This window comes from Callithrix jacchus, chromosome 8 (assembly GCF_049354715.1).
Source record: "Callithrix jacchus isolate 240 chromosome 8, calJac240_pri, whole genome shotgun sequence".
Classification (NCBI taxonomy): Eukaryota; Metazoa; Chordata; class Mammalia; order Primates; family Cebidae; genus Callithrix; species Callithrix jacchus.
Genome location: NC_133509.1, coordinates 95,748,412 through 95,772,645, shown reverse-complemented (window position 1 = coordinate 95,772,645; position 24,234 = coordinate 95,748,412). Strand labels below are relative to the sequence as shown.

Sequence of the window (24,234 nt, the reverse complement as noted above, 5' to 3'; positions counted from 1 at the left end):
TTAGAATCCACTGATGAGAGAAAAGGATTAATAAAAGAGAATGTCATTCAATCTGAAAGCCCTAGAGGTAAAAAGATACACAATATATTTAAAATATTCCAGGACTCTACAGTACCTTTGAAGTTCACAGTATATGGGTAATACTGAGGTATGGCAGAGAAATGAAAAAGCCATGGTTGGTAGGGCATAAGCACTCTGAAAAAAGTTTTCAAAAAGACAAAATTATTAAATGCTTCTCTACTGAAACCATTATTTCATTTGACAACAAACTCAGTTGTTTAAAAAATCAATTTGATTAAATTTATTTAATCTTTTATGAGTCATCTCTTTTTAAAATAAGAATTTCTGAAAGAGAAAAACACTTGTGATCATCAACAAATATTTTATTTGATAGTTGGCTTGCCTGTACTAGCCAGAATATTTTTTGTCTTCCTTCCCATACCATGTTGCTTTTACTACAATCACTACTTCTACATTATCTGGATAAGATTTTTAAAATTATGTAAGATAAATAATATTTAAATAAGATAAAAATAACATTTTAGAAATGTTCTTTTTTATTCTCAGTCTTTTAAATGTATGTAGAATTTATATATATCTTATTACCCTAAGCAGCACTAATAGTTAATGCTCTTGAACCTGCTTTCATAAACACAATCCAAGGGAATACTGAAAATATTAATTATATTTTAATATTGCCAGCATCTGTGAGTAGGATCTCTTTTGGTGGGAATGAATATCATTTATTCTAGACATACAAACTCTTAAGAGATCTAATGTAATATACAAGTATAAGGTTTTATTTTGTTTTTATTATTAGAATACTTAAGAGTCAGAGTAAAGCAAAAAAATTTACCATTTAAGTGAAAAATATCTTTACCAAACAGATGATGGTGATCTATTTTCTCCTTTCTGCTCTAAAAAAATTTCCACTTTACTTTTAGGCTCCTAAACAAAAGAAATTCCAGAAATGAAGACCTCTCTTGGGACACAATGCCTAGAGTCTTAATGTATCTGAGAGAGGTTAGAAGAAACGAAGCTGTAGTGTTTCCTGAAGCTGAATTAGGGGAATAGGAATTTAATTCACAAATTCTCTATTTCATATATTGCTCAATTTCCTGGCTTGTCAATTATCCTACCTAGATCTTTAAGGCATCTGGAGGTCTTTATCATGTAAAAAATGTGGTAATCTCCCTTCTGGGGCCAGATAGATATTTCTCATTTAAAAACTAGAGATAAAAAGGAAAATTCTGCATGGAGGAGTAACCACACTAACATTCAACACTAATACAGTTGTACATGAGCAGAGGGGATTCTATCATCTGGGACCTGTGCAAAATAGCATTTCAGCAGTCAGAAAGTATAGATGAAGAAACCTGCAGCAACAGGGAAGACTGAGCTCTTCTAGAAGGGTAAAGCAGAGACCATCCAGGTCACAGTTCTTGTCTCCTCTGCTGATGCTCAGGAACTCTTACAGGCATTTCCTGTATCCTATGGCTCATAGAGAAGGCAAAAAGATTTGGTCTTCTAGTCTGTACTCCTGGCATCATAAATTTCAACTTTGGAATGTTGGCCAGAAGATATATTGGCAGTACTCAATCACTAGTCCAATGATGAGGCTGTTTAGCTACAGACCAAGGTTCTACTCACAGGGGAAGAGTTTTTGATATAATTGGCTATTTAGCTTTACAAGTCCAGAGGGCAACAGGAAGTCTGTATCCACAGAGGACCTTATTGGCCAGACCAGACATTCGGTAAATCTGTTCTTTTAGGCAGAGGCCCATTTAAAACAGGCTCCATTTAAAGGCATGCCAGGAAAAAAAAAAAGGTGGCTGTTTCATAATGGGCCACCCTGTGTTAAATAATAGTATTCTTCTGGTAGGCAATCCTATACTTAGCACTTTCATGAAAATTAATTAGTTACAGGTACAAAGACCTAAGAGACCCTGTTACACAAACCTCTTAAAACTTGAAATGTGAAAAATCAACTAAAAGTATCTGTTAATAACTTACACACCTCTTTGGAGAAATGAAAGAGCTTTGGTTTACAATCATCTGTAGCATTTGAAATCTGTTTAAGAGTATTGAGGGGAAAAAGAGAAACCAACAGCCATTAAATTTCAAATATATCAATAAAAATGATGAATTTATTATTACTAGGCTTTCAAATCAAAATATTTCAAAACAAAGTTCTAAAATGCTATATAGCCATTACTTTTTCATTAATCTGAAAAGAATCATTAGTCTTTTTTTCTTTTTAGTTTGAAATAAAAAGGAAGAAACTGAAAAGAAAATATAAACTATTACCTGGAAGCATTTCTCTACATAATTTAATGTCAGAGGGCAAGGGATGGACCATTTTTTGATTATTACCTAAAAAAGTAAACAGAATCAGTACTCAGATCATTTCTTATAAGATTAATAAGACAATGAATTTAAATAGGTCAATATCATTTCAATTAATCTAACACCATATCAAATATGATGCTAACAGAAGAGTCTCTGCTTCTATGACTTTTCCTAGTTAGAATGGGGTCAACATGTAACATGATCACCTGTGGTAGGGAGGCAGTTGGGGACCACGGGGTGTTAGAGATCTCCCACATTAAAGGCTAAGGGTACTCTATGTCAACATTCAAAATTCCAACAACATCAAGGCTTTTTTTTTTTTAAGTGCAACTCAAAATAGGAACACCTTGTTTTTGGTGACAGTCATACAAGAATATGGTTATTTGTGGAGCAGGTATCAGTAGTGACTACAGAAACATTTAATAGCAGTTACGGAAAGGCCACAGGAAGAAATAAGTAGAGACGCTATATACAGGAGGAGCTCAGGGATTTCTGATGTATGTATTAAGTGCTGCCCTCCTTACTTTTACAGATTTGTATTATTTTTGGCGAATGTGGAGAAAGCTGGCTGGAATAAGAGCATATAGCTAGGGAACTCCAGCTAGTAAAAATAAATTTAAACAAGAAACATTAAAAGAAATCATAGGGGTGCAGTTTCCCAGAATTAATCCATGAAAATGTTTCAGGTTTTTACTCTTAATTGTGGCCATCCTGTTCTTAGACCTATAGTTGAGACTCTGTCAATATGACCACTGTTGCTGTTGTTTCAGGGCACATAATTACTCTGTAAATGTTTGCTCCAGGCTTAGTCCCAGTGCATACAGGGGCAAGAAAGAATAAAGAATTTGTCCTTTTCAGGGGACCAATATGTAAACACCATTTCTATTCCTACTTGGCATTTATCTAGTTTTAGATTTTGACTAAGTTAATCAAAATTTTATACACTGATAAAACAAATCTAAAGAAAATGTATACTTTTAGGATTAAGTTAATGAGTGAACTAAATAATCACTCTTAATTTAAAAACTCACCAAGAAAAAAATTATTATGTAAACTGGACAAGTTGCTTTGACATTTCTTAAGTTTTCAATATGACATAAAATGAAATGGTTAACTTACCAAAAGGAAATAACAAAATCAAAAGCAATAATCTCACCATCATTTTCTTGATAGGTTTAAAAAAAAAAAACCCATAAGAATGGGGTAAGAGAGAAGCTAGAGAAGTAAGGTTGTTATGAGGTCTCTCTTCAGCCACACTAAAAGTGCTCCAAATTCAGTTTCTTTTCTTGTTTTTTTAGACAGGGTCTCACTCTGTCACCCAGCCTGGAGTGCAGTAACACAATCTCGGCTCACTGCAGCCTCCACATCCCAGACTCAAACCATCCTTCCACCTCAGCCTCTCAAGTAGCTGGGACTACAGGCATGTGGGCATCACATCCAGCTAATTTTTGTGGTTTTTGTAGAGACAAGGTTTCGCTATGTTGCGCAGGCTGGTCTTGAACTCCTGGGCTCAAGTGATCTGCCTGCCTCACCCTCTCAAAGTGCTGGGATTACAGGGGTGAGCCAATATGCTGGCCCAAATTCAGTTTCTTATATTTTCCTCTTATTAACAGTGGTAGTGTTGGCAGAAACAACCATTTACTGAGCACTTGCTGTGCACCAGGTACCTTGATAAACTCTGTATGTGAGCTACCTCATTTATCAGTTGTTATTTCTTAAGCTTTCAAATCAAAATATTTCAAAGCAATGCTCCAAAATGCAATATAATCATTTTTATTAATTAGAAAAAAAATAAGTAGCAGTCTGATTTTATATTAATAGACAATTCAGTTACTACAGCTAATTTCTCTGTAAAGATCCATCCCAACTACAAGCCTGCATGGTGATATGGGGTGGACAGAGATAATGTCTCACAAAGTAGTAGTACAGAACGGGAGTGAAATGAGACCCAACAACGAAGAGGAAAGATTAGCAGAAAGTCCTTGCTCTGGTTGGTAAAAAAATAAGTCTTGGGATTGGAAAGACAAAGGGAAAAAGGAGATTAAGTATTAAAAACATTTGTTTACTTGTACAAAAGGCCTCCCTTCTCTCTGCTCTAAGCCCTTTGCTCAAGTTTTATTTCCTTTAAAACTCTAGCTCTCAGTGAGCCTTGTCTCCTCCCAACTCTTGAGACTCTTATTCTGAAGCAAATATACCAATACTCATATTGCACACATTGTTCTCCATGTTTGAAAAGAAATTAATCTCTTTTTATTGAGACAGAGTCTCACCCTATCACCCAAGGTGGAATGCAATGGCGCAATCTCGGCCCACCGCAACCTCTGCCTTCCTTGTTCAAGCGATTCTCCTGCCTCAGCCTCCCGAGTAGCTGGGATTACAGGCACGTGCAACCACTCCTGGCTAAGAAATCAATCTTATCTCTTGTACTAGACTTACAGATCCTTAAGACTAGTGTCCAGGTTAAATTCCCACATCCTGTAATGCCTAATGTAGTGTTGAGTAGAAGGAAGGCTTCTGACTAAAATCCATTTAAATAATTCTGTATTTCAGGCCAGCGCAGTGGCTCACGTCTATAATCCTGAACACTTTGGGAGACCAAGGTGGGAGGATCCATTGAACACAGGAGTTCAGGACTAGCCTGGGCAACATAATGAGACTCTGTCTCTACAAACATTTTTTTTTTAAATTAGCAAGGTGTGGTGGCATGAGGCTATAGTTCTAGCTGCTCAGGAAGCTGAGGCAGAGAATCACGTAGGTACAGGAGTCTGATGCTGCAGTGAGCCATGATCATGCCAATGCACTCCAGTCTGGGTGACTGGAGTGAGACTCTGTCTCTTAAAAAAGTTGTCTAATTGGATTACCAACTTATTAACAATGTTGCTTAGAATACTAATCTGTACTTAAGATAGAACTTTAAGGAAGAATGGCAATCTGTGTTCTAAAATGAACCAGAAGAAGTAAATTCAACAAAAAAGATAAATCCATCTTTTTGCTATCATTCTGAGACATTGATAAAATATTTTTAAAATTGTAAATTATTTAAGAGGGGGCAAAAATTTAGGTTAAATTTTTTAAATGAAAATACAGATCTGGGAGAACAAATAAAATATAGACTTTAACATTATTCAGAGAGTATAAGGAAATAATCATTTCTAAACTGATTTTTTTAAATGTGATATAAATACTATAAATAATTACAAACACATATTGACAAAAATAATAAATAAAAAATTGATATTCTTCCAAAATTCTGGGTTAATATATATACATTTCCTTTTCCTAACCACATGTATGTCAAAACCTAACACTCAGAGAATCTAAAATAAATATGGTGGCTGGGCGCAGTGGCTCAGCACTCTGGGAGGCCAAGGTGGGTGGATCACTTGAGGTCAGGAGTTTGAGACCTGCCTGGCCAACGTGGTGAAACCCATCTCTACTAAAAATACAAAAGCATTAGCTGGCACCTGTAATCCCTGCTACTTGGGAGGCTGAGTCAGGAGAATTGCTTGAACTGGGGAGGTGGAAGTTGCAATGAGCTGAGATTGCGCCACTGCACTCTAGGCTGGGTGACAAAGTGAAACTCTGTTTCAAAAAATAAAATCATAAAAAAATAAAAGAAATATGCCAATTAAAAAGAGCATTTTAAAAAAGTGTATGGAATGTCCTTCATTGACCCATTTTAGATTAAATTTAAACTGTGCTCACAGGTAAAAATCTGAGCAGATGGTTTATAAGGCATTACAATAAATGTAGACTATGGGTATTATTTCCATATGACTGCTACAGTAGAAATCTGCATTTTATTAAAAAGTATCTGCCATGACAGAAACAAAACTACAGCAGACATATCATATCAATACATTTCACCTGCATTACGCTATTGGCTATGAAAACCAACTTACTCCTAAATATGCAAGGAGTGCATTGCCAATTATCTGTGAGAGAAAAATTCAATATGTTATCTACACTGAACTCTTTAATATCCATACATTCCTTTGCATATGTAAACCACTTCTAACCATGCTTCGCAACAATCAAATTATGATGAAAATATGTAGTTTTTTCTCTTCAATATGGAGCCTACAAAGTGTATGTTCAATTCACTTATTTGTAAGATATAAGTCAGACAAGTGGGGAGAGAAGAGGAGGAATGATTTTAATGTTGTTAAATTGAACAAATTATTAAATGCAAACACTGTTAAACGTTTTTAGTTTTAAGAGCATTCAATGGAGGATAAATGCTTACATACACTAAAATCAGGGTCACTTCCACTTTGTTTAAATAATTTAAAGTTATTTATCCCTGTGTCTCAGAAGATAGCTTAGCCTACGTTAATGCACCGTAGGTTGTTTTGACAGCTTTGAAATCTGGCTCTATAATATGGCTTAACTACTGATGTGCTATCCTGCTCTTACATATGGCTATTTTCTTTCATGCATTCTCAATAACAAGAAAGAGTTGAATCAAGCCTATGAAAAACCCATTTGGACATGTGTATTCTTGGAAAGTTAAAAATGCTTAATTCTACTTAAGGTTTGACATTTAGATACTGATTATGAAATAAACTGCTAAACAAAGAAAAAGGACTTAAAAATTTAACACAAAGGTACTATCTTTAGAATGTTAAGGTGTTTTAGAAGGATTAGAAAGAAATAAATTTAAATTCTCTTTTATCTTTATATTAAAGTATTTTAAAATATCGAAGTAAGTTAAATTTACCATCTGACTTTTTATACATTATAATAAAAATGAGCTAATAAAAAAATAAGAAATATAGCCCACATGTGAAGAAAAATATTTATTTGTAGTAGTATTTTATGAGAATTTATCTATGCTGAATAGACCAGACAAAACAGGAATACAGGCAACCCAGTTCTTACTAAATCTCCTCAATATAGTCCCACAAGCTATGTTTTTCATTAATGGAACAAAGTTTCAAAGTTAAGATGACTAGTATCAAATAGATTTTACAGACTAGAGCCAGACTGATTCTTCATACAATATTGTACAGAAATAAATTTATACACTTACACAAAGAATTACACTCCATCTAAGATTTTAATAGAATTGGCATGCTCTTCTCGCTAGTTAACCACAAGAAATACTGAATTTGAAATGCTGTTCTAGCTAAGCTAAGCCCTTCAAAATAGATACAATGAAGGAAATAATTTTATGGAACAAAAGTGCTTTTAATAACACAATGAAATAAAATTAGATACCCTTCCCAACACAAAACAGCTAAAAGTAAAAAAGACATTAACACAATGAGTCCAATTTTAGTGAGGAGATAAGCAGTGCATTATATTTTAAACTTACCACAAGAGCAAAGAACATCATAAAAAAAAAATGATAAACTACTTGTGTAGCCAAGGAAGCCTGTAAAATAACAGTAAAATAAAAAGCAATTTATAAGGAAAGTGATCTTTACGTACAACTAAAGCTATACATCTTGGGCATGTTTCCTATTACAGTGCTTGGTATCTGGGGCTTAGGGCTCAGAATAACAACATTCCAACTATCTGTCACAGATCATTTATGCAGCTCTGTACAGCAGAATTGGAACTGGCTTACCACTAATGGTACACTGTAAGGAAAGGCTGCTCTTTAATGTTCCGCTGTAAAGATTTTATTTTAGTGGGGCAGACAAACTACTGCTGCAAACCAAGTAATAGGTTAACTAGGCAGGCCTGAAGGCTGAAGAACCCAAAATAAGGCCAAGTTTAAAATTATTCACAACCACCATCCTTCTGCCAAAAATGTGGTACTGTGAAATTTTAAAGTCCTTTAATATTTCTCTCTTTCCCTCCCTCCCTTCTTTCCTTTTTCTAAACAGATCATGTGCTCTTCTATAAAGACTTACCTATTTTGGGAAGAAGTGCAAGAGGGAACACAATGCCAACACATATGATTATTAGTAGTGTTTGTCCATCAAGATCCCAATATCTATTAGAAAAAAAGTCCTTTTTTAGACATGGGACTCCAGTGTTTGTGTACACACACACACACACACACACACAAACACACACACACACACTCAACCACTACAACCAGCCATTAGGAAAAGTCCACTTCCTTTCATTAAAATGTTCTTGTGGGATCCTATTATTCTTATTAATGAATTTACATTTAGAAATGTATAAAAACAAAGAGATGCCATTTCCAATTACCAACTTAATAAATATTTAAAAATAAAATAATAGCCAACATTAGTGAGGAGTGATAAGGAATGCAAAAAGCTGGTGAGAATGCAAACTACACAAAGTACCTATCTGGAAAGCAATCTGGCAACAAATACAAAGAATTTTCAAACAATTATGTGCTTTAACACTTATAAAAGATTATCAAAAGTAAACAATAAGAATAAAGGGTTTTTAAAATTTTATTTTAAATTCCAGGGTCCATGTGCAGAACATACAGGTTGTTACGTAGGTAGGTATATGTGTGCCATGTTGGTTTGCCACACCTATCAACCCGTGATCTAGGTTTTAAGCCCCACACGTATTAGGTATTTGTCCTAATGCTCTCCTTCCCTTTGCCCTCCATCCCCCAACAGGCCCTGGTATGTGATGTTCCCCTCCCACTGTCCCTGTGTTCTCATTGTTCAACTCCCACTTACAGGTGAGAACATACAGTGTTTAGTTTTCTGTTCCCGAAGAACAAAGACTTTTATAAAAAGTTGTTTACTGAAAACACTTAAAATTATAAAAATTAAAAACAAACATCCAAGACCATGATAATTTTGAAATAACAACATACTGAATATTCAGTAAACATCATATGTGTGTGTATCATGATAATTTTAAGGAAAAACATAAATGCATTAAAAATAGACAGGAAATAAAATATATTGATAGTCATTATCTCTGGGTGGTAAAATAATGGGTCACTTTTCTTCCTTATAGTTTTCTATATACATTTTTCCAAATTTCAGGAAAGGGCATGAATTACCAATTGTAAGATACTAAAATTTTCATATAAAGCCATTAGAATACAGAACGAGAAAAAGGTAGGCTAACAATGATTCTGTATTTGTTCATTGAAAAAAAAAAACTGGATACACATATAAAGCCAGAAAGATATATTTAAAGTACCAAAAAGTAGATATTTTTATGTGCTAGCAATATAAGTAATTTTTATTTTCTCCTTGTTTACACATATATGGTTTCAATTTTTCAATGTGAGATAAATATGGAGACATTTTCAAAAGTTAAAGTTAATTCCCCAAGACCTTAATAGATTTGTATGTAAAAGTGAGACAATTCATGAAAGAAAAAAAATACAACTAGTAAATACACAAGAAGAAAATTCAATCACCAGTGCTAATTAAAAAAAAAATGAGATTATTGCAATTAATCTAGCAAAATTAGCAAACAAAAATATTCAAGGATGTGACACACCTGGACTTTATATATTATAGTGATGTTGCCAATTAGTACTATCTCTTGGAAAAACAGTGATTATATGTAGCAAGAGCAATAAAAATGTAGTGGCAATCTGTTCTAGAAAATAGAGAAAATTCTATGTACATGAAGCTGCTGGATACATTATTATAATATTAAGAAGCTAAAGGAAAACTCTATATAGTCTATATATCCAACATTTGAAAATATTTAGAACAGCATACTCAGTGGAATGTTACATGGCTTTAAGAAAAAAATACAATAGAATAAAATGGAAAATGATATAAATATGATTATTTACTATATATTTCGAAGCTTTTTGGAAAAATTCAAAAGAATTGAAAGGACAGTTACTAGGTTAGAGATGTTATACATGATTTTTCTTTGCTTTCTTTTCTAAATTTTCTTTAATGTAGCTGTCAGATTTTTACATTGAAATATAAAAATACATACATACACATGCACAATAGCAACAAAGTAAAACTTATGCAAAAATGGGAGTTTGGGGCATCAAAGACCAACAGGGACTTTTTCAAATTGTTTGGTAGATAATCTCAAAATTCCCACTTCGCAATAATGCATCCTTTTTCATTCTCTACCAGATAGCCAGTCTCCCACTGCCATGTTAAATTAAGCAAAGGTCTTCCTTTATATGGATTTCAATCCATGGCTTCTAACATAAACTTTATGATTTGCTGAAGTTCTTTTACACCCTGGTTTATGAGGGAGTACTTGACATTGTATCTTTAATTGTTACTATTGGGTGCTGGCAACTTTCTCTTTAAGAAAGCAAGAGAAGGAGCAGCAGCAGAAACAGCACCATGATGACACTTTTCCCTTCCCCACCCTAATTTGTGTCATTAGGAAATGAAGATGCTAGAAACTATAACCTATGCATAAGTATTTGTAGCATTAGTGGGAAGCTTTGCTCTCTGCATTTCCAATATGCTCCTCGATTGCTGGCATGTAGGAAGTACTAAAGAGTACACATATTAATAATACAAAAAAATGATACTCAACATGTTTATCTTGTAGTCACTCTTGAGTAAGACTCAAAACAGGAACTTCAAAAGATCTTTCATTGAGGAACACCTGGCAACCAAATTTCTGAAGCTGGCAAAAGGCCCAGGGCTCTATGTCTGAAATGTCTTCCCTTCTGGGACCCAATATTAGACCCAGACAGTTGCAGAGGCAGGAGGAAAAATGCCCAAAGAAGCACCAAAGTAAATTCCATCTGTTAGTTTTGCTGTCCCTCATAGATAACAATACTGTATTATACACTTAAAAATCTGTTGAGAGTGCAGACTTCATGTGAAGTGTTCTTACCATAATGAAATAAAACAAAAAATTATTATAAGCCAATTTCACTCTTTAAAAGAAAAAAAAATGTCATGAAGCTACAGTTGTACAAAAGGGACCATTTAATCCCCAGGACTAGGACTCTTTACTCTTGCATAAGAATAAAGAAACACTTTTTGAAATTCTGAACACCAGTTACTTTATACTATTTCAGATCACAGTTCATGTGATCTGAACTGTGATTTCAGATCACAGAACTGACCGAAGCACTGAACTGTGGGCCTAAAGATAACTTTACCTCCTCCCAGCAGGAACTCAGAATCACTGTTATGGAATGTTAGAGCTGGAAGAGACCTTAGAGATCATTTGACTCAAGAGCTTCATTTTATATGTCTGTAAAATCAGCAAAAGGATGATGATGATCTTAGGGTCAGTGGGAATGGAAATACTCTCAGATACTACCTCATTTATTTCAAGATCATGCTTTGCATTCTCCTTTTCATAGGATTGAACTTTAAATTCTTACTATAACAAGAATTTTACTGTAAAATGTAATTTCTCTATCCTTGGTGTTGCTACTGGTTATTGTTAATCATTTCTTATCCTTAATAATTCATCTTAATAAAGCCAATTGTAAATACAGTGCTTTTCTTTACCATTCATTAACAATAAAGGCAACAACATAATACACAGTACAATTAGTTTAGATTGCATGTGTGTGTCACAGACAAATGAATTGTGTTTGGGAATGGATATTTCCCAAAGAACAGAAATTATTAAACTTACAAAATAAAACTGCTGTCTGAGAAATACAAACTAGTAAAAAGAAACCTCAAAAAGTATATATTAAATATATTTCTTTTGTAAATAAGTATCTTAGAAGAATGTACTAACTTTAATTTTTTCCTAAGGGGGGAATAAAGAATTATCAAACAGAACTCCTATTTTCCTACTGTGATCTAAATATACATTCTCTTTAAGCCAAAAGAATTAGAGTAAAAACCTTTATACTTCCTAAAGAACTTGTTTGATCTGTGGATTTAATCCTGTATGATAAAAATGTTCCAAGTATGAAATATAGAGTATAAATCCTTAGCTGTATTGCAAATGCTTTGGCATGCAGATGTTTTTTTCCAAATTTTAATGAAAACCAGATTTATTTATAAGTCGCTTTAATTTCATTCTCGAAAGGAGTGGAACAAGAGTATCATATGTTCCGAATTAGGATCTTACTCACATCCCATATCAATTATGTAACTAAAATGCAAGACAACTTAATTGTGTCAATCATATTCCCCTGACAAGATCATTAAATGTTAACAGAGAGCTTCCAACTTTAACAGCCATAGATTTTAAAAATGTAAGTTATTCTATGAAATATAGATATATCAAGAAAGTTCAGTATTAAGTATTATAGCTTCTGACTTCTAACAGTATTTTTGAAATTAGAATATTATGCAGTTTTTTTGGATAATATCTTTATAAAGGTTTATATTTCAAAGGTACATCAAACTAACACATAACCCAGGAAATTAGCACACCTGAAAGATCTTAAGTAAAATTTATTGTAAATCAAACCCTAAAATAAAAGCATATCAATATCATGTTGATCTCAAAGAATAAATACTGCTATGTAAGTCTATTTAGAAAAAAATTGTTCTTTATAGATAGTGAAAATCAAGTATCATAATATTTGTTTCTTAATTATTTTATAGCATCAGGCTTTCAAGATTAATGATTTATCAGCATTCAAACCAGTTAATATAATTAGCCAAAATAAATGAATATATATTACACCTAAAATAAGATGAGGCTAAAAAATGTACAATTTTAAAACATCATAACAGAGATGATGCAAACTGACTACATTATTTTGAAGTATATGACTTAAAAAATCTATTTCTAACATGGAAAAATAATATTTTAATCAATTTTATATTAATATGAGTGAAAAGGAAGTTCATTTTAATTTTTATTTACAAAAACAAAAAAAAATCAATGCAATAATGGAAATCATCTGCTAATCATTTAAAATAAAGCTATGTTAAAAATATCACTTTTAGAGAAAGAAGACCTAAGTTTCAATATCAATTCTGCCACATACTACTTTAATTATTTCTAAAATATTACATGTATTTATAATCCCTCTACTTCCCACAGACATACAACAATAAAAGAACATAAATAGAAGCCACCAAACTCAGGTCCAAGAAAAAATAAAACACATGTGACAACTATTGGAATTAACACAGATATATTAATTCAAATGTGTCCATTTGACTCTGAGCTTCCCAGCAGTCAGGGCAAAAAGGAAAACACCACCTTTAATATAGTAATTATTAGAATTTCTTAATTGTCCACATTTATACTGTGCTATAAGTTTGTGTAAACATATGCTTGTTTATACATATGCTATGTGTCTAGATATCTTATTGGATCATCCCAGCAACTTTATTAAGAAGGCAATATTGGCACCCCCTTTATACCACGTAAAAAACCTAAGGCTCAAAGTAAGTTACATAGTCAAAATAAGTTAAGTTCCTGAAATTATTGAATATGAAATGGATAGAACATACATCTCCTTTTTCTTAGTCTAGCACTCTTTATTCTACCTCATATTGCCTTGAGTTCTTAACCCTAAAATACAAATTTCTCACATAGAATTTGAGCAGTAGTATTTTTATTAACAGAATTTGAGTAATAGAAGGTGCCCTCAATATTTTTTACAGCAAATACAAAAATGAATTTTACATGGCTATTTCTTATAGGAATTGTTTATCAAACCAAGAATAAAATCACAATGTGACTGGATAAAGCTGCAGATAAGGTAATTTGAGTATTAGATGTGATAATAAATGTGGAAACCTCACTAACTGTAAAGTATCATACAAGGAACAATATCTTCTGATGAAGAAAAATGATTTAGGACTTCTACATGTCTCTTTTCAACTACATTTTCTTGATGGTTTCTATTAAGATCTAAACTTTTCTTACAAATATGTATTTGTAGTTGTCTAAGTAGAATTATTTAATGGAAGCTGAATTGCCAAAGCTAAAAATTAATTTTTGAAACCTTTCCTTGCATTCCAGAACAAGTTTGATTATTGAAGCAGAACAACCCAATATTCAAATCTAAAAGTCTGACAGGTTTTGTGTTGTGGTTTGAAACTTAACTATGTGAAATAACTTGATGGCAATTAAAATGATTTATCCTGTCTTTTCAAGTTCATTTTCCTAAAACGTTCCTGTTCTACATAGAGAAAAAAAAGCACAATTAATTTTGTTTTTTCCTTATAAAGAGATGAGTCAAATATAAGATGCATTTTTTAAATAATGAAGAATAAAAGAGATACAATGTGGTTTAGTATTGTTTATAATATTGTTCAAAAACAGGAAATGAAACAATTAAGTCCTTTAAAATTATTTTTTTGCCATGCCATATTATAGGAATCTCACACAGATATAGTTGTAACTACCACAATTTTTTGTCACTACGATTTGCTGAGAAATGACAGCAATATCATTCACTCCCCTCCTTTGTTTAAGACCTGTACTGTCAGTATATTCAAACTTCTCTCATCCCCAACCCCAGTCTTGCATATCCCCAGAAATTTATCCTTTACTCCTCCTCAAGAGCATCTCAATCTCAGACCTGCCTTAGCCCACAAGGAATGCAAGGATTATATCTGGTGCTTCAGGTGATTCACAGAACAGCGCTTTCATATGGGTAATCAATAAACATTGGCTGAGTAGTTTCTATTCTACTTCACTTCGGTCTAATTTTTAAGAATCTTGAGGGCAAGGACTACATTTATTTTGCTTGCCACTAAAGCTTAATAAACATTTTTTTGAATTAATAAATGAATGGACACAATGTAAAATATCTTTTCTTACCTATTAGAGTCTCCAGTCAAAAATTCTGCAATAGCAGCAGGAAGCTCTGTTTTAATAATTAAAAGATAAGATGACATAGCGGCAAAAGAATAAAAAGTGTTCCTATTAGAATTCTATGCGTTTAAACAGTTTAAAGAATAATCCATCTAGGAACACAGATGTTCATTAGAGTTATGACAACATATGAAAGATTAACTTACATAAAGTAACTGTAGAGAAGAATAATTGTTAAGTTCATTAAGTATCTTTTGTTTACATTTCAAGTCCAAAGGAAACTATTTAGTAAGAGAAAGGGTCTTGATTACAGGCTACTTTTAAATGAAATTTTATATGAAGTTTTACGAAAACTCTGTTATGCGTTATCACCCCATCTAAGGCATTAGAGGTTAGTTTAGCAACAACAGACATAGACATAGAAGTTTAATGGGTATGGCTAGTAACCTGATTATCTGTTCTTTCTTACTAGAGAAAGAGCCTCACCACAACAGAGAAGTCTCCGTCCCTCTGACCCTTTCTTTCCCTCTCTTTACTACCCAGCCCCACATTATGAACACATGCAATCATAGGACAAAAAAGAATAATATAATGAATTACATATTCTCTAAAAAGATTACAGAAGGTTCAGTGGAAACCATTAAGCACATTAAAAAGAAAAAACTTCCAACGTTTATTCAATTTTATTAACAGGACTCATCTGTATTATGCAATCATAACCTGAAGCTAGCATTGTTTCTCACATTTAATCTAACAGAGTCCAAGAAATAACTAGCTTTTAAGGACTTTAATAATGATCCTAATTCTGATGTAGCTATAAAAACCAAATTCTATAAACCTTCCATCAAATACTGGAAAAACTTAATAGTTTACAGAATACAGAACTAATTCAGATGCAAATACTTGAGTTTAAGCCTAAATACTTAAATATATAGAAACTCAGATGATTTGGAGTCAGAACTTTAGTGTAATAGAGTAAGATTCTCTTTCCCCCCAAGAGATTGTGTGCGTGTGTATGGGCCAAAAAGAAAGTGTCCATGAAGAATAAAGAGTGTACTTTGTGTGCACATTAATTTTATTACTTATTTATATTTCAGAAAACATTTCACTTTCTCCTTACAAAACTTACCAAAAAAAATAAGAACAAAAATGAATGCCAAGTTTCAATGGCAAAAATCTGAGGAAAAATTAATTAAAAGGCTCAAATAGTTTAAGAAAAATGTATTTCTCAATCAACATTATTTGAAAGGAGCTGAACTTCATGATTATGACATTATGCAACCATTTAACTTCAGGAAAAAAGGATACATACTAGTTTGTGTGTACATTTGTATGGAGAGAGAGAATACCATACACACAAACATACACATACTCTCAACTGTTTTTTAGTAAAATGACATATATTTATGGCAAAGTAAAATTTAGAACAGTTAATCACTTCTCTGTGATGAAAATATACATATACATATTTTTTCAGTTTACAAAGATTTCTTTTTCCCTAGCAGAAGTATAGCTGTTGACTAAAACCCACTGAGACATTTCTGCAAACTCTTTTAGTTATGGGGTATTACAACTGATTGTATGTGAAAATATGTTCTGTACTGTCCATATTCTCATAAGGAAAAATGCTATCAATTTGGCACAGAACAGAAGGAAGGTTTAGATTAACCTCCTCCATGCAAGAATTTGGAGTTTTTATATTATTTTACTGATTCCAAAGAACTCCACATATATGGTGCAATGATGAAAATCATGAATTGAATTTTCTGAAACTGGCCTAGATGTACTTAAATATGTCAAGAAAGAGAGAGAGAAAGAGACAGTGAGAGAGGAGAGAGGGAGGTGGGAAGTGGGGGGAGAGAGAGAGAGAGAGAACTTCGAAAACCATTTTCCTATATAATGTGATTTATTATCTGCCCATCTTTCTTTCTTGTTTGGATTAATCCAACACCACATGCATTTCTAAAGTTTCATACATTCATCTCTTTCAGTAATTTTCTAATATTTCTTTTGGACCTGTAGCTGTAGAAAGCTTCAGTGAATACGAGATCCTATTTCTTCCTAATAATAATATCTGTCATTCTTTCCAGAATTTCTGTTAGCCCCTGGCTAATCATTTGATCACTTTTATCCTCTGTTTTGCCTTAACTCTTTGGTTTTCAAATGGGAGTACTATTTCATTAGATTCTGGTCTGAAGAATCATGTATATTTTAAGAAATATGAACTCACCAAACATGTGTTTCTCTCTCAAAGAAGACCTCACATACAAGATACAAATATAATAAAACATGAAAAACACTGCTTCTTTTCTAGAGCATGTTAGTATATATTTTAAGAGCTACACAACCACAGAACCTACTATGGGGGAAAACCCACACAGATTAAGCCAGTAAAACAAAGAACACCACCATTCTATTCACCGTGAAAATGATTTTCTTAATCACAAGCAAACTTTCATGTAAGACCTAGCACTTTAACATATTATATTGTATATAATACAGAGAAGAAACAAAAAGATAAAGACGTACTATTGACAGGACAAAAAGATATATAATTGACAGCCTTTAACTAAAAGGTTTACTAAATCAAATAGCTGGCTGCCACACTTTTGGTCTCATGTCTTCTATAAATGGCATAAGAAAGTATTTAAGCACTTATCTTACAGACCAGTCATAAGCAAAAATTTGTAAATAACTTTGGGTGACATCAACGCAGTACAGATTCCTAAAACAAGATATACCATGCTGCAACTGGGTCATCCACAAGAACCATGCATATACTTAAGTGGCCCCCAAACCACCAAGGTCAAAATCAGTGCTACAAGATATAACTTGATGACAGGTATTCAGCCATTACAAATCGCTTAGTTTTACCACATTAACTAAATAGGTATTCTTTTCTACTTAATTTTAAATATAACTAATAGAACTCATTTAACAGAAACTTCAGCTGGACGTGGTGGCTCACACTTATAAACCCAGCACTTTGGGAGGCCTAGGCAGGTGGACCACCTTAGGTCAGGAGTTCGAGACCAGCCTGACCAATATGGTAAAACCCCATCTCTACAAAACAAACAAACAAACAAACAAACAGAAACTTCTCTGGGAAGAAAATAAAACATCTGCCAACTTAAAACACACAAGTTGAAAGCATTCTTTAAAAGCAACATGGAAAATCAACAGTTATGTTAAAAAATGACTAAAATGGGGTAAAATCTGATTAGGTAATAGCAAGTTGTTGCAAGGTGTTAATATTGGTTGATACAACCATAAAGAGAAACACATGAGTTGGGCCTGGGAAGTTGAGAGGAGAGATGTTAGAAACAGAAATGGGGAAGGAGCTCTGGGAGGAGATCTATGAAAACAGCTAACATCTTTATTTTTTAGATGCTTACTGTATGCTTGTGGTAGTATTCTACACAAGTTCTTTCCTCACTTAATCTTTACACAAACCTGTGAGGTAGATATTACTTATTTCACAGAATATATGGAGGCACAAAGAAGTAACTTGCCCAAGCTAGTGATAGTGGAAACAGCCAGTCTGGGTTGAGAAACTTGTTCTATTAACTAGTATCCTAGGAGAAACAGGAGCAAAGTGAAAAAGTAAACAACCAAAACAAAGACAAATAAGGAAAGTCTACCAGAATTATTTTGCAGAATTATTATTTTTTTAATCAGTATTTAAACAAACTACTTCTGAATGCTGAGATTAACAGCTGACTTCAAAGGAAAAGTATATTACACAGAACATCAGTCAGAAGCTTTAGTAACACTTAGAATTTTCATTTCATCTTGCAATATATTTTCAATGTATTCCATTTCAGTTTTGTAGCTGGTTTGGTGAAGTTGAGTTCAAAATTCATGGAGTTTCACGATGACATTCTATTGCATCTGCTGCTATGACTGTACTGCATTTACAGCTATGATTAGACTTTTGAAGAGAAAGTTTCCTGTTCTCACATATTTGAAGTATTAACACTTCACTGAAATCTAAAAAGTAAAAATCAGTCCCTGTGTTTCCAAATTGTGTATTCTTATGGACTATTTTTCCCAGCACTCTGAAAATGTTTCTCAAGTTGTTATTAAGCATATACTTTAAAAAATTCCTTAATTTGAGTTTGGGCCTAAAAAATCACTACAGTTTATGACGATAAATATCTTTTTTGTTAAACGCTTTAATACATGTATGAGGACAGAATTACTTAGAGCTATTTTTTAAAAAGGAATTGGGTTTTTGGCGCTTGGGGGAAGTTCAGCAATTCTTAAAGGATTACTCAGCCCTAAACAAATGGAAGTACTATGGGAAAAAAAATAAGTTTGCTCTTCTGTCTCAGAGAGATTGTTTTATTTCAAACATGTTTTTAGTCATGGATACTAACTTTCTTATTCTATTCAATGTGCCTTATTAATTTGGTGGTCCCGTTATTATCATTTATCAAGATCTTAAATTTGAACTAAAAATGACCAAAATACCTACTGTTCTGAAAATTTTATAATTTTCAATAGAAATTACTAAAATATTATTTTCAAAACCTTAAAACATGATACATTACCAGTAAATGTTGTCAAATGAAGTACTTGTGAAAAAGACTCTCCAAATTTCCTGTACCTCTCCTACTCTAAGGCAGTGCTTTCTAGAATTTCTAGACAACACTGCTCTCAAGAAAGCTGTAGTTTCACTACAGATAAATTGACCAGCAGATGGCGGTGTATCTGCGCACCCAATCCTAGTTTCCCAAGAGACAATATGAAATTGGACTTCTGAGACCCTCTTAGTACTTTATCACCCCACCAAAAGTAAATAAATAAAATGCATGAATGAATATACAGGAAGAAAGTAAATCCAAATAGTTTCTAGCATTTAATAATATATTGTGAATTTTTCAAATACGGAGAATTTGAGATTGTTACAGATCTCAACTGAAAATGATCTTATTTATATCTTTCTCTTTATGAGATTCAGAAATGAGGTTACCTGAGTCCATAGATTACCAAACTGAGGTGTTAATAAAGGCTGCAAGAATGAGGTTTGTGGATTCTGTGCCAAACTGAAACATCTGGGTCATTCTAGCAATTTCAGGAGGTTTCAATAAGACTACTAATGCTTATGGTTTTCCTTTCACAATATGTAGTAATGACTAAATCTTTAATCTCCTTTAAAGAACTGGGGTTTTGAAGAACTAAGGAAAGCATATGCCATTCATAGTGATCCTTCATATCTATAAGAGCAAAATAACAATATAACATACTCCTAGGGACTCATCTTTCCACATTTTGAATTGGGCAAGATATGAAACCAGAAATAACATAAATTGACTTCACCATTATCATGTACTTACTTGTAAGAGTTAATAGGACTTTCTCTGGCTTGATTAAGAAGATGATTGGGATTTACAGTTTGATTTCTAGTGATATTCTAGCCTACTGAATGGTTTACTTCAGGAGTTGAATGTGAAAACTACTTACCTTAGTTTTTAGGAAAAGAATCACATAATACAAGACTGTTACAGGAACTATGTGAAAACCACCTATACTTCTTTTCTTTTTTTTTTCTTTTTTAAATTAAAGTTCTGGGATACATGTACAGAAGGTGCAGGTTTGTTACATAGGTAAACATGTGCTGTGGTGGTTTGCTGCACCCATCAACCCATCATCTACATTAGATATTTCTCCTAATACTCTCCCTTCCCTAGGCCCCCATCCCCTGACAGGCCCTGGTGTGTGATGTTCCCCTCCTTGTGTTCATGTGCTCTCATTGTTCAACTCCCACTTATGAGTGAGAAGATACGGTGTCTTTTCTGTTCTTGTGTTAGTTTGCTGAGAATGATGGTTTCCAGCTTCATCCATGTCCCTGCAAAGGACATGAATTCATCCTTTTTAATGGCTGCATAGTATTCCATGGTATACGTGAACATTTTCTTTATCCAGTTTATCACTGATGAGCATCTGGGTTGGTTCCAAGTCTTTGCTACTGTGAACAGTGCTGCAATAAACATATGTGTGCATGTGTCTTAATAGTATGATGATTTGTGATCCTTTGGGTATATACACAGTAATGGGATTGCTGGGTCAAATGGTATTGCTGGTTCTAGATCCTTGAGGAGTCATCACACTGTCTTCCACAATGGTTGAACTAATTTACACTCCCACCAACAGTGCAAAAGCATTTCTATTTCTCCACATCCTCCCCAGCATCTATTGTTTCCTGACTTTTTAATGATTGCCATTCTAACTGGTGTGAGATGGTATCTCATTGTGGTTTTGATTTGCATTTCTCAAATGACTAGTGATGATTAATGTTTTTTCCTATGTTTGTTATCTGCATAAATGTCTTCTTTTGAAAAGTGCTGATATCCTTCACCCACTTTTTGATGTTTTTTTCTTATAAACCTGTTTACGTTCTTTGGAGATTCCAGATATTAGCATTTTGTCAGATGGATAGATGGCAAAAATTTTCTCCCATTCTATAGGTTGCCTGTTCACTCTGATGATAGTTTCTTTTCCTGTGCAGAAAGTCTTTAGTTTATTAGATCCCATTGGTCAATTTTGGCTTTTGTTACCATTGCTTTAGGTGTTTTGGTCATGAAGTCTTTGCCCATGCCTATGTTCTGAATGGTATTGCCTAGGTTTTCTTCTAGGGTTTTTATGGCTTTAGGTCTTACATTTAAGTCTTTAATCCATCTTGAGTTAATTTTTGTATATGGTGTAAGGAAGACGTCTAGTTTCAGTCTTCCGCATATGGGTAGCCAGTTTTCCCAACACCACTTTTAGTCATGAATATAAACTGGTTTATTCTATTCAATGTGTCTTATTAATCTGGTGGTCCCCCAAAATATCTAAATGCCACTAAAGTTCTCTCTGTACTCAGATAGTACAGAACATGTACATAAATGAAAATTAAAATACATGGGGAAAATGCTCCCCATAACCCTAGAAAAATGTATAGGGTTTGTCTTACTTTCTACTGCAGTTCTTAATCCTTTATTCTTATTTAGGCCACCAGATTCAAATCCTCTAAGCCTGAATTGTCTCACCTATAAGAGCATCAAATATTAAAACTTCTAGACACCTCTTTTCTGGACTTTGGGTCCCAGCAGCAGTGGCTCTCAGCAAATGCTATTCCAGCACCTGAGGAAATGGCAGCAGAGTTACCTCTGGCTCCAGCAAATTTTGAGCCTCTTATTCATTAGTATTAGGAGGATATCAGGAATTGGTTTTAAGTAGTAATTTACTATATGGTTCTCAATTTTCCAAAGGAAGGATTTCCATAACCTTAGAATAAGAGTGTTAAATTTAGTGTGCTGCATTTTTTTCCATTATAAAATTTAGTGATTTTATTGGAAGGCAGATTTTTCCAATCAATTTGTTAAACCACACTAGAGCCTTGTGACTAATATTTGGTGTCCGATTAATCTTAGGGGAGAAAGAAAGACATGTTTTGTTTAGGTTAGACTGAACTGTTGTTTAACAGTTTATGAAGACTGTTCAGTTCAGCAATTTAGATCCAAATTTGTGACTCTGGCATAATGCCGATTGTTGTATTCTTTGTCTCTTTCACCTTGATTCCTTCCTTGTTCTCTAATCTTGTTTATAACTGTTATTGGAGATGACTACAATATAGCACTCACTGTTACTAGATTTAAGTTCTCTCTATATATGCTCCTGTACCCCACTAGGTTGTTAAGTTCCTTTAGCTCAAGGATTATGCCTCATTTCTCTTTGTACTCCCAGCACCTAGCATTATACCTGGGAATTGATAAACCTTTCCTGAGCAGAATAGAGCTGAAGTAATTTGTATGATCTATTTCTAAGTACTTTCAATATTCTATTTATTTTCTTGATAAATATATATTTATCAAGAAAAGGGGAATGCTAGACTGGCCACTAGCTTCAAATATTTGAAAGACTGAATACACACACACACACACACAAACACACACACACAAGACTAGACTAATTCAAGTATTGTTCCAGAGGGCAGAACTGGGGCTAATATAAAGAAATCTACAGAGAAGCTGATTTGGGTTTTCTCATTTGGAGTACCTGGTAACTAAGCTGTGTGATATGCGGATGGCCTACAACCCTTTGAAAATGCTCCTTTATCCCTGAAAACATTCAAACAGAGCTGTCTGGTCAATTTCCAGAATTCTACATAGGATTCTTGCTTTGGTGGTGGATAAATCATGAGTTTTCCCAACTCTTAAGTTTGTTGGTTTGCTTGCTTGCTTATTTTAGAAGTTTTTTTAAAAAGGTAATTTAGAGCAGTTACAGCAGTTTTTACTGTCCCTTAAATTCAGAAAAGCTGGTAATGTTTACTTAGTTTTTAGAATGATGTCCTCCTGATTTTCTTCACATTGGTTAAAAGTGTATTAACTGCCTAATCAGTAATAACTGAATAGATATTTTCAGAGTTTTTCAGTCTTTTTTTCTTAGCCAGATGTAAATACATCATTGCTTTATTAAAATAGAACTGGAAGCTTGCTCTTATGAGCAGAACACTGGATTGAAAGTTAGGAACCTCGAATTCTGTCTATTCCAGTCTCTGCCATTGGGTAGCCATGTGTCTTGCAGAAATCCCTCACTCACTCTCTTGGCTTCAGTTCCCTCTTTGTTAAATTGTTGGAGGTAGAGTGTGAAGCAGGGAGCTTAGGGTCCCTTCTTACCCCAAAATTTGAATTCACATTAGGCATATTGGGAGGCATATTAATTATTTTAGCATATTAACATATTTTATAATACAGCAAAGTTCAATGAGAGGGTTATACTTGGTTCAAAAGACGATTTGTCCTTTTCTTAGGTGTCTTTAACAAACCAATAACTATTGCCCTAAAAGCATTCATGGATGCTATTCTTTGTCACTAAGAAAAATGAAACATCAGTTCTTAGGAGCACCCTTTAGAGCAGCCTCTTAGGTTAAAGTCTAGGAACCCTAGCCTTAAAAAGTAGTTTCTTGATTGATATATACAGAATCTGTGGAACCTCTAGTCCATGTATTCTTCCGAATAAACAACGTACTTATTTGGGAGGATATTTAATACACTGTATCATTATATTAAATAAGTATATATACTGTTTCATCATATTAAGTCAATAACAAAATGACATAATAATGTGACTTATTAAATGTTACTTCATTAAAATGGATTTTTATTATTTTATTAATTGGAAATATATTGGATATTTAAAAGATTATATTAAGTGTAAACCAGACTGAATTTTACATATAAGCACCTGTCTGCAAATAATGTAGTTCAGACAATGTTTTTTATAAAGATAGAATGTTTATTGTTAGTATAA

At 33.3% G+C, this 24,234-nt stretch overlaps 1 protein-coding gene across 1 annotated transcript in view; it reads right to left on the bottom strand.

Annotated features, from left to right (window-relative positions):
* Positions 1–24,234, bottom strand: part of SLC38A6 (solute carrier family 38 member 6) — a 69,835-nt gene that overhangs the window by 6,630 nt on the left and 38,971 nt on the right. Inside the window, 7 exon segments of the mRNA XM_009006129.5 lie at positions 116–195; positions 2,018–2,071; positions 2,308–2,373; positions 7,667–7,696; positions 7,698–7,726; positions 8,211–8,293; positions 14,944–14,989. Of these exon segments, the coding sequence (XP_009004377.1) occupies positions 116–195; positions 2,018–2,071; positions 2,308–2,373; positions 7,667–7,696; positions 7,698–7,726; positions 8,211–8,293; positions 14,944–14,989 (388 nt within the window).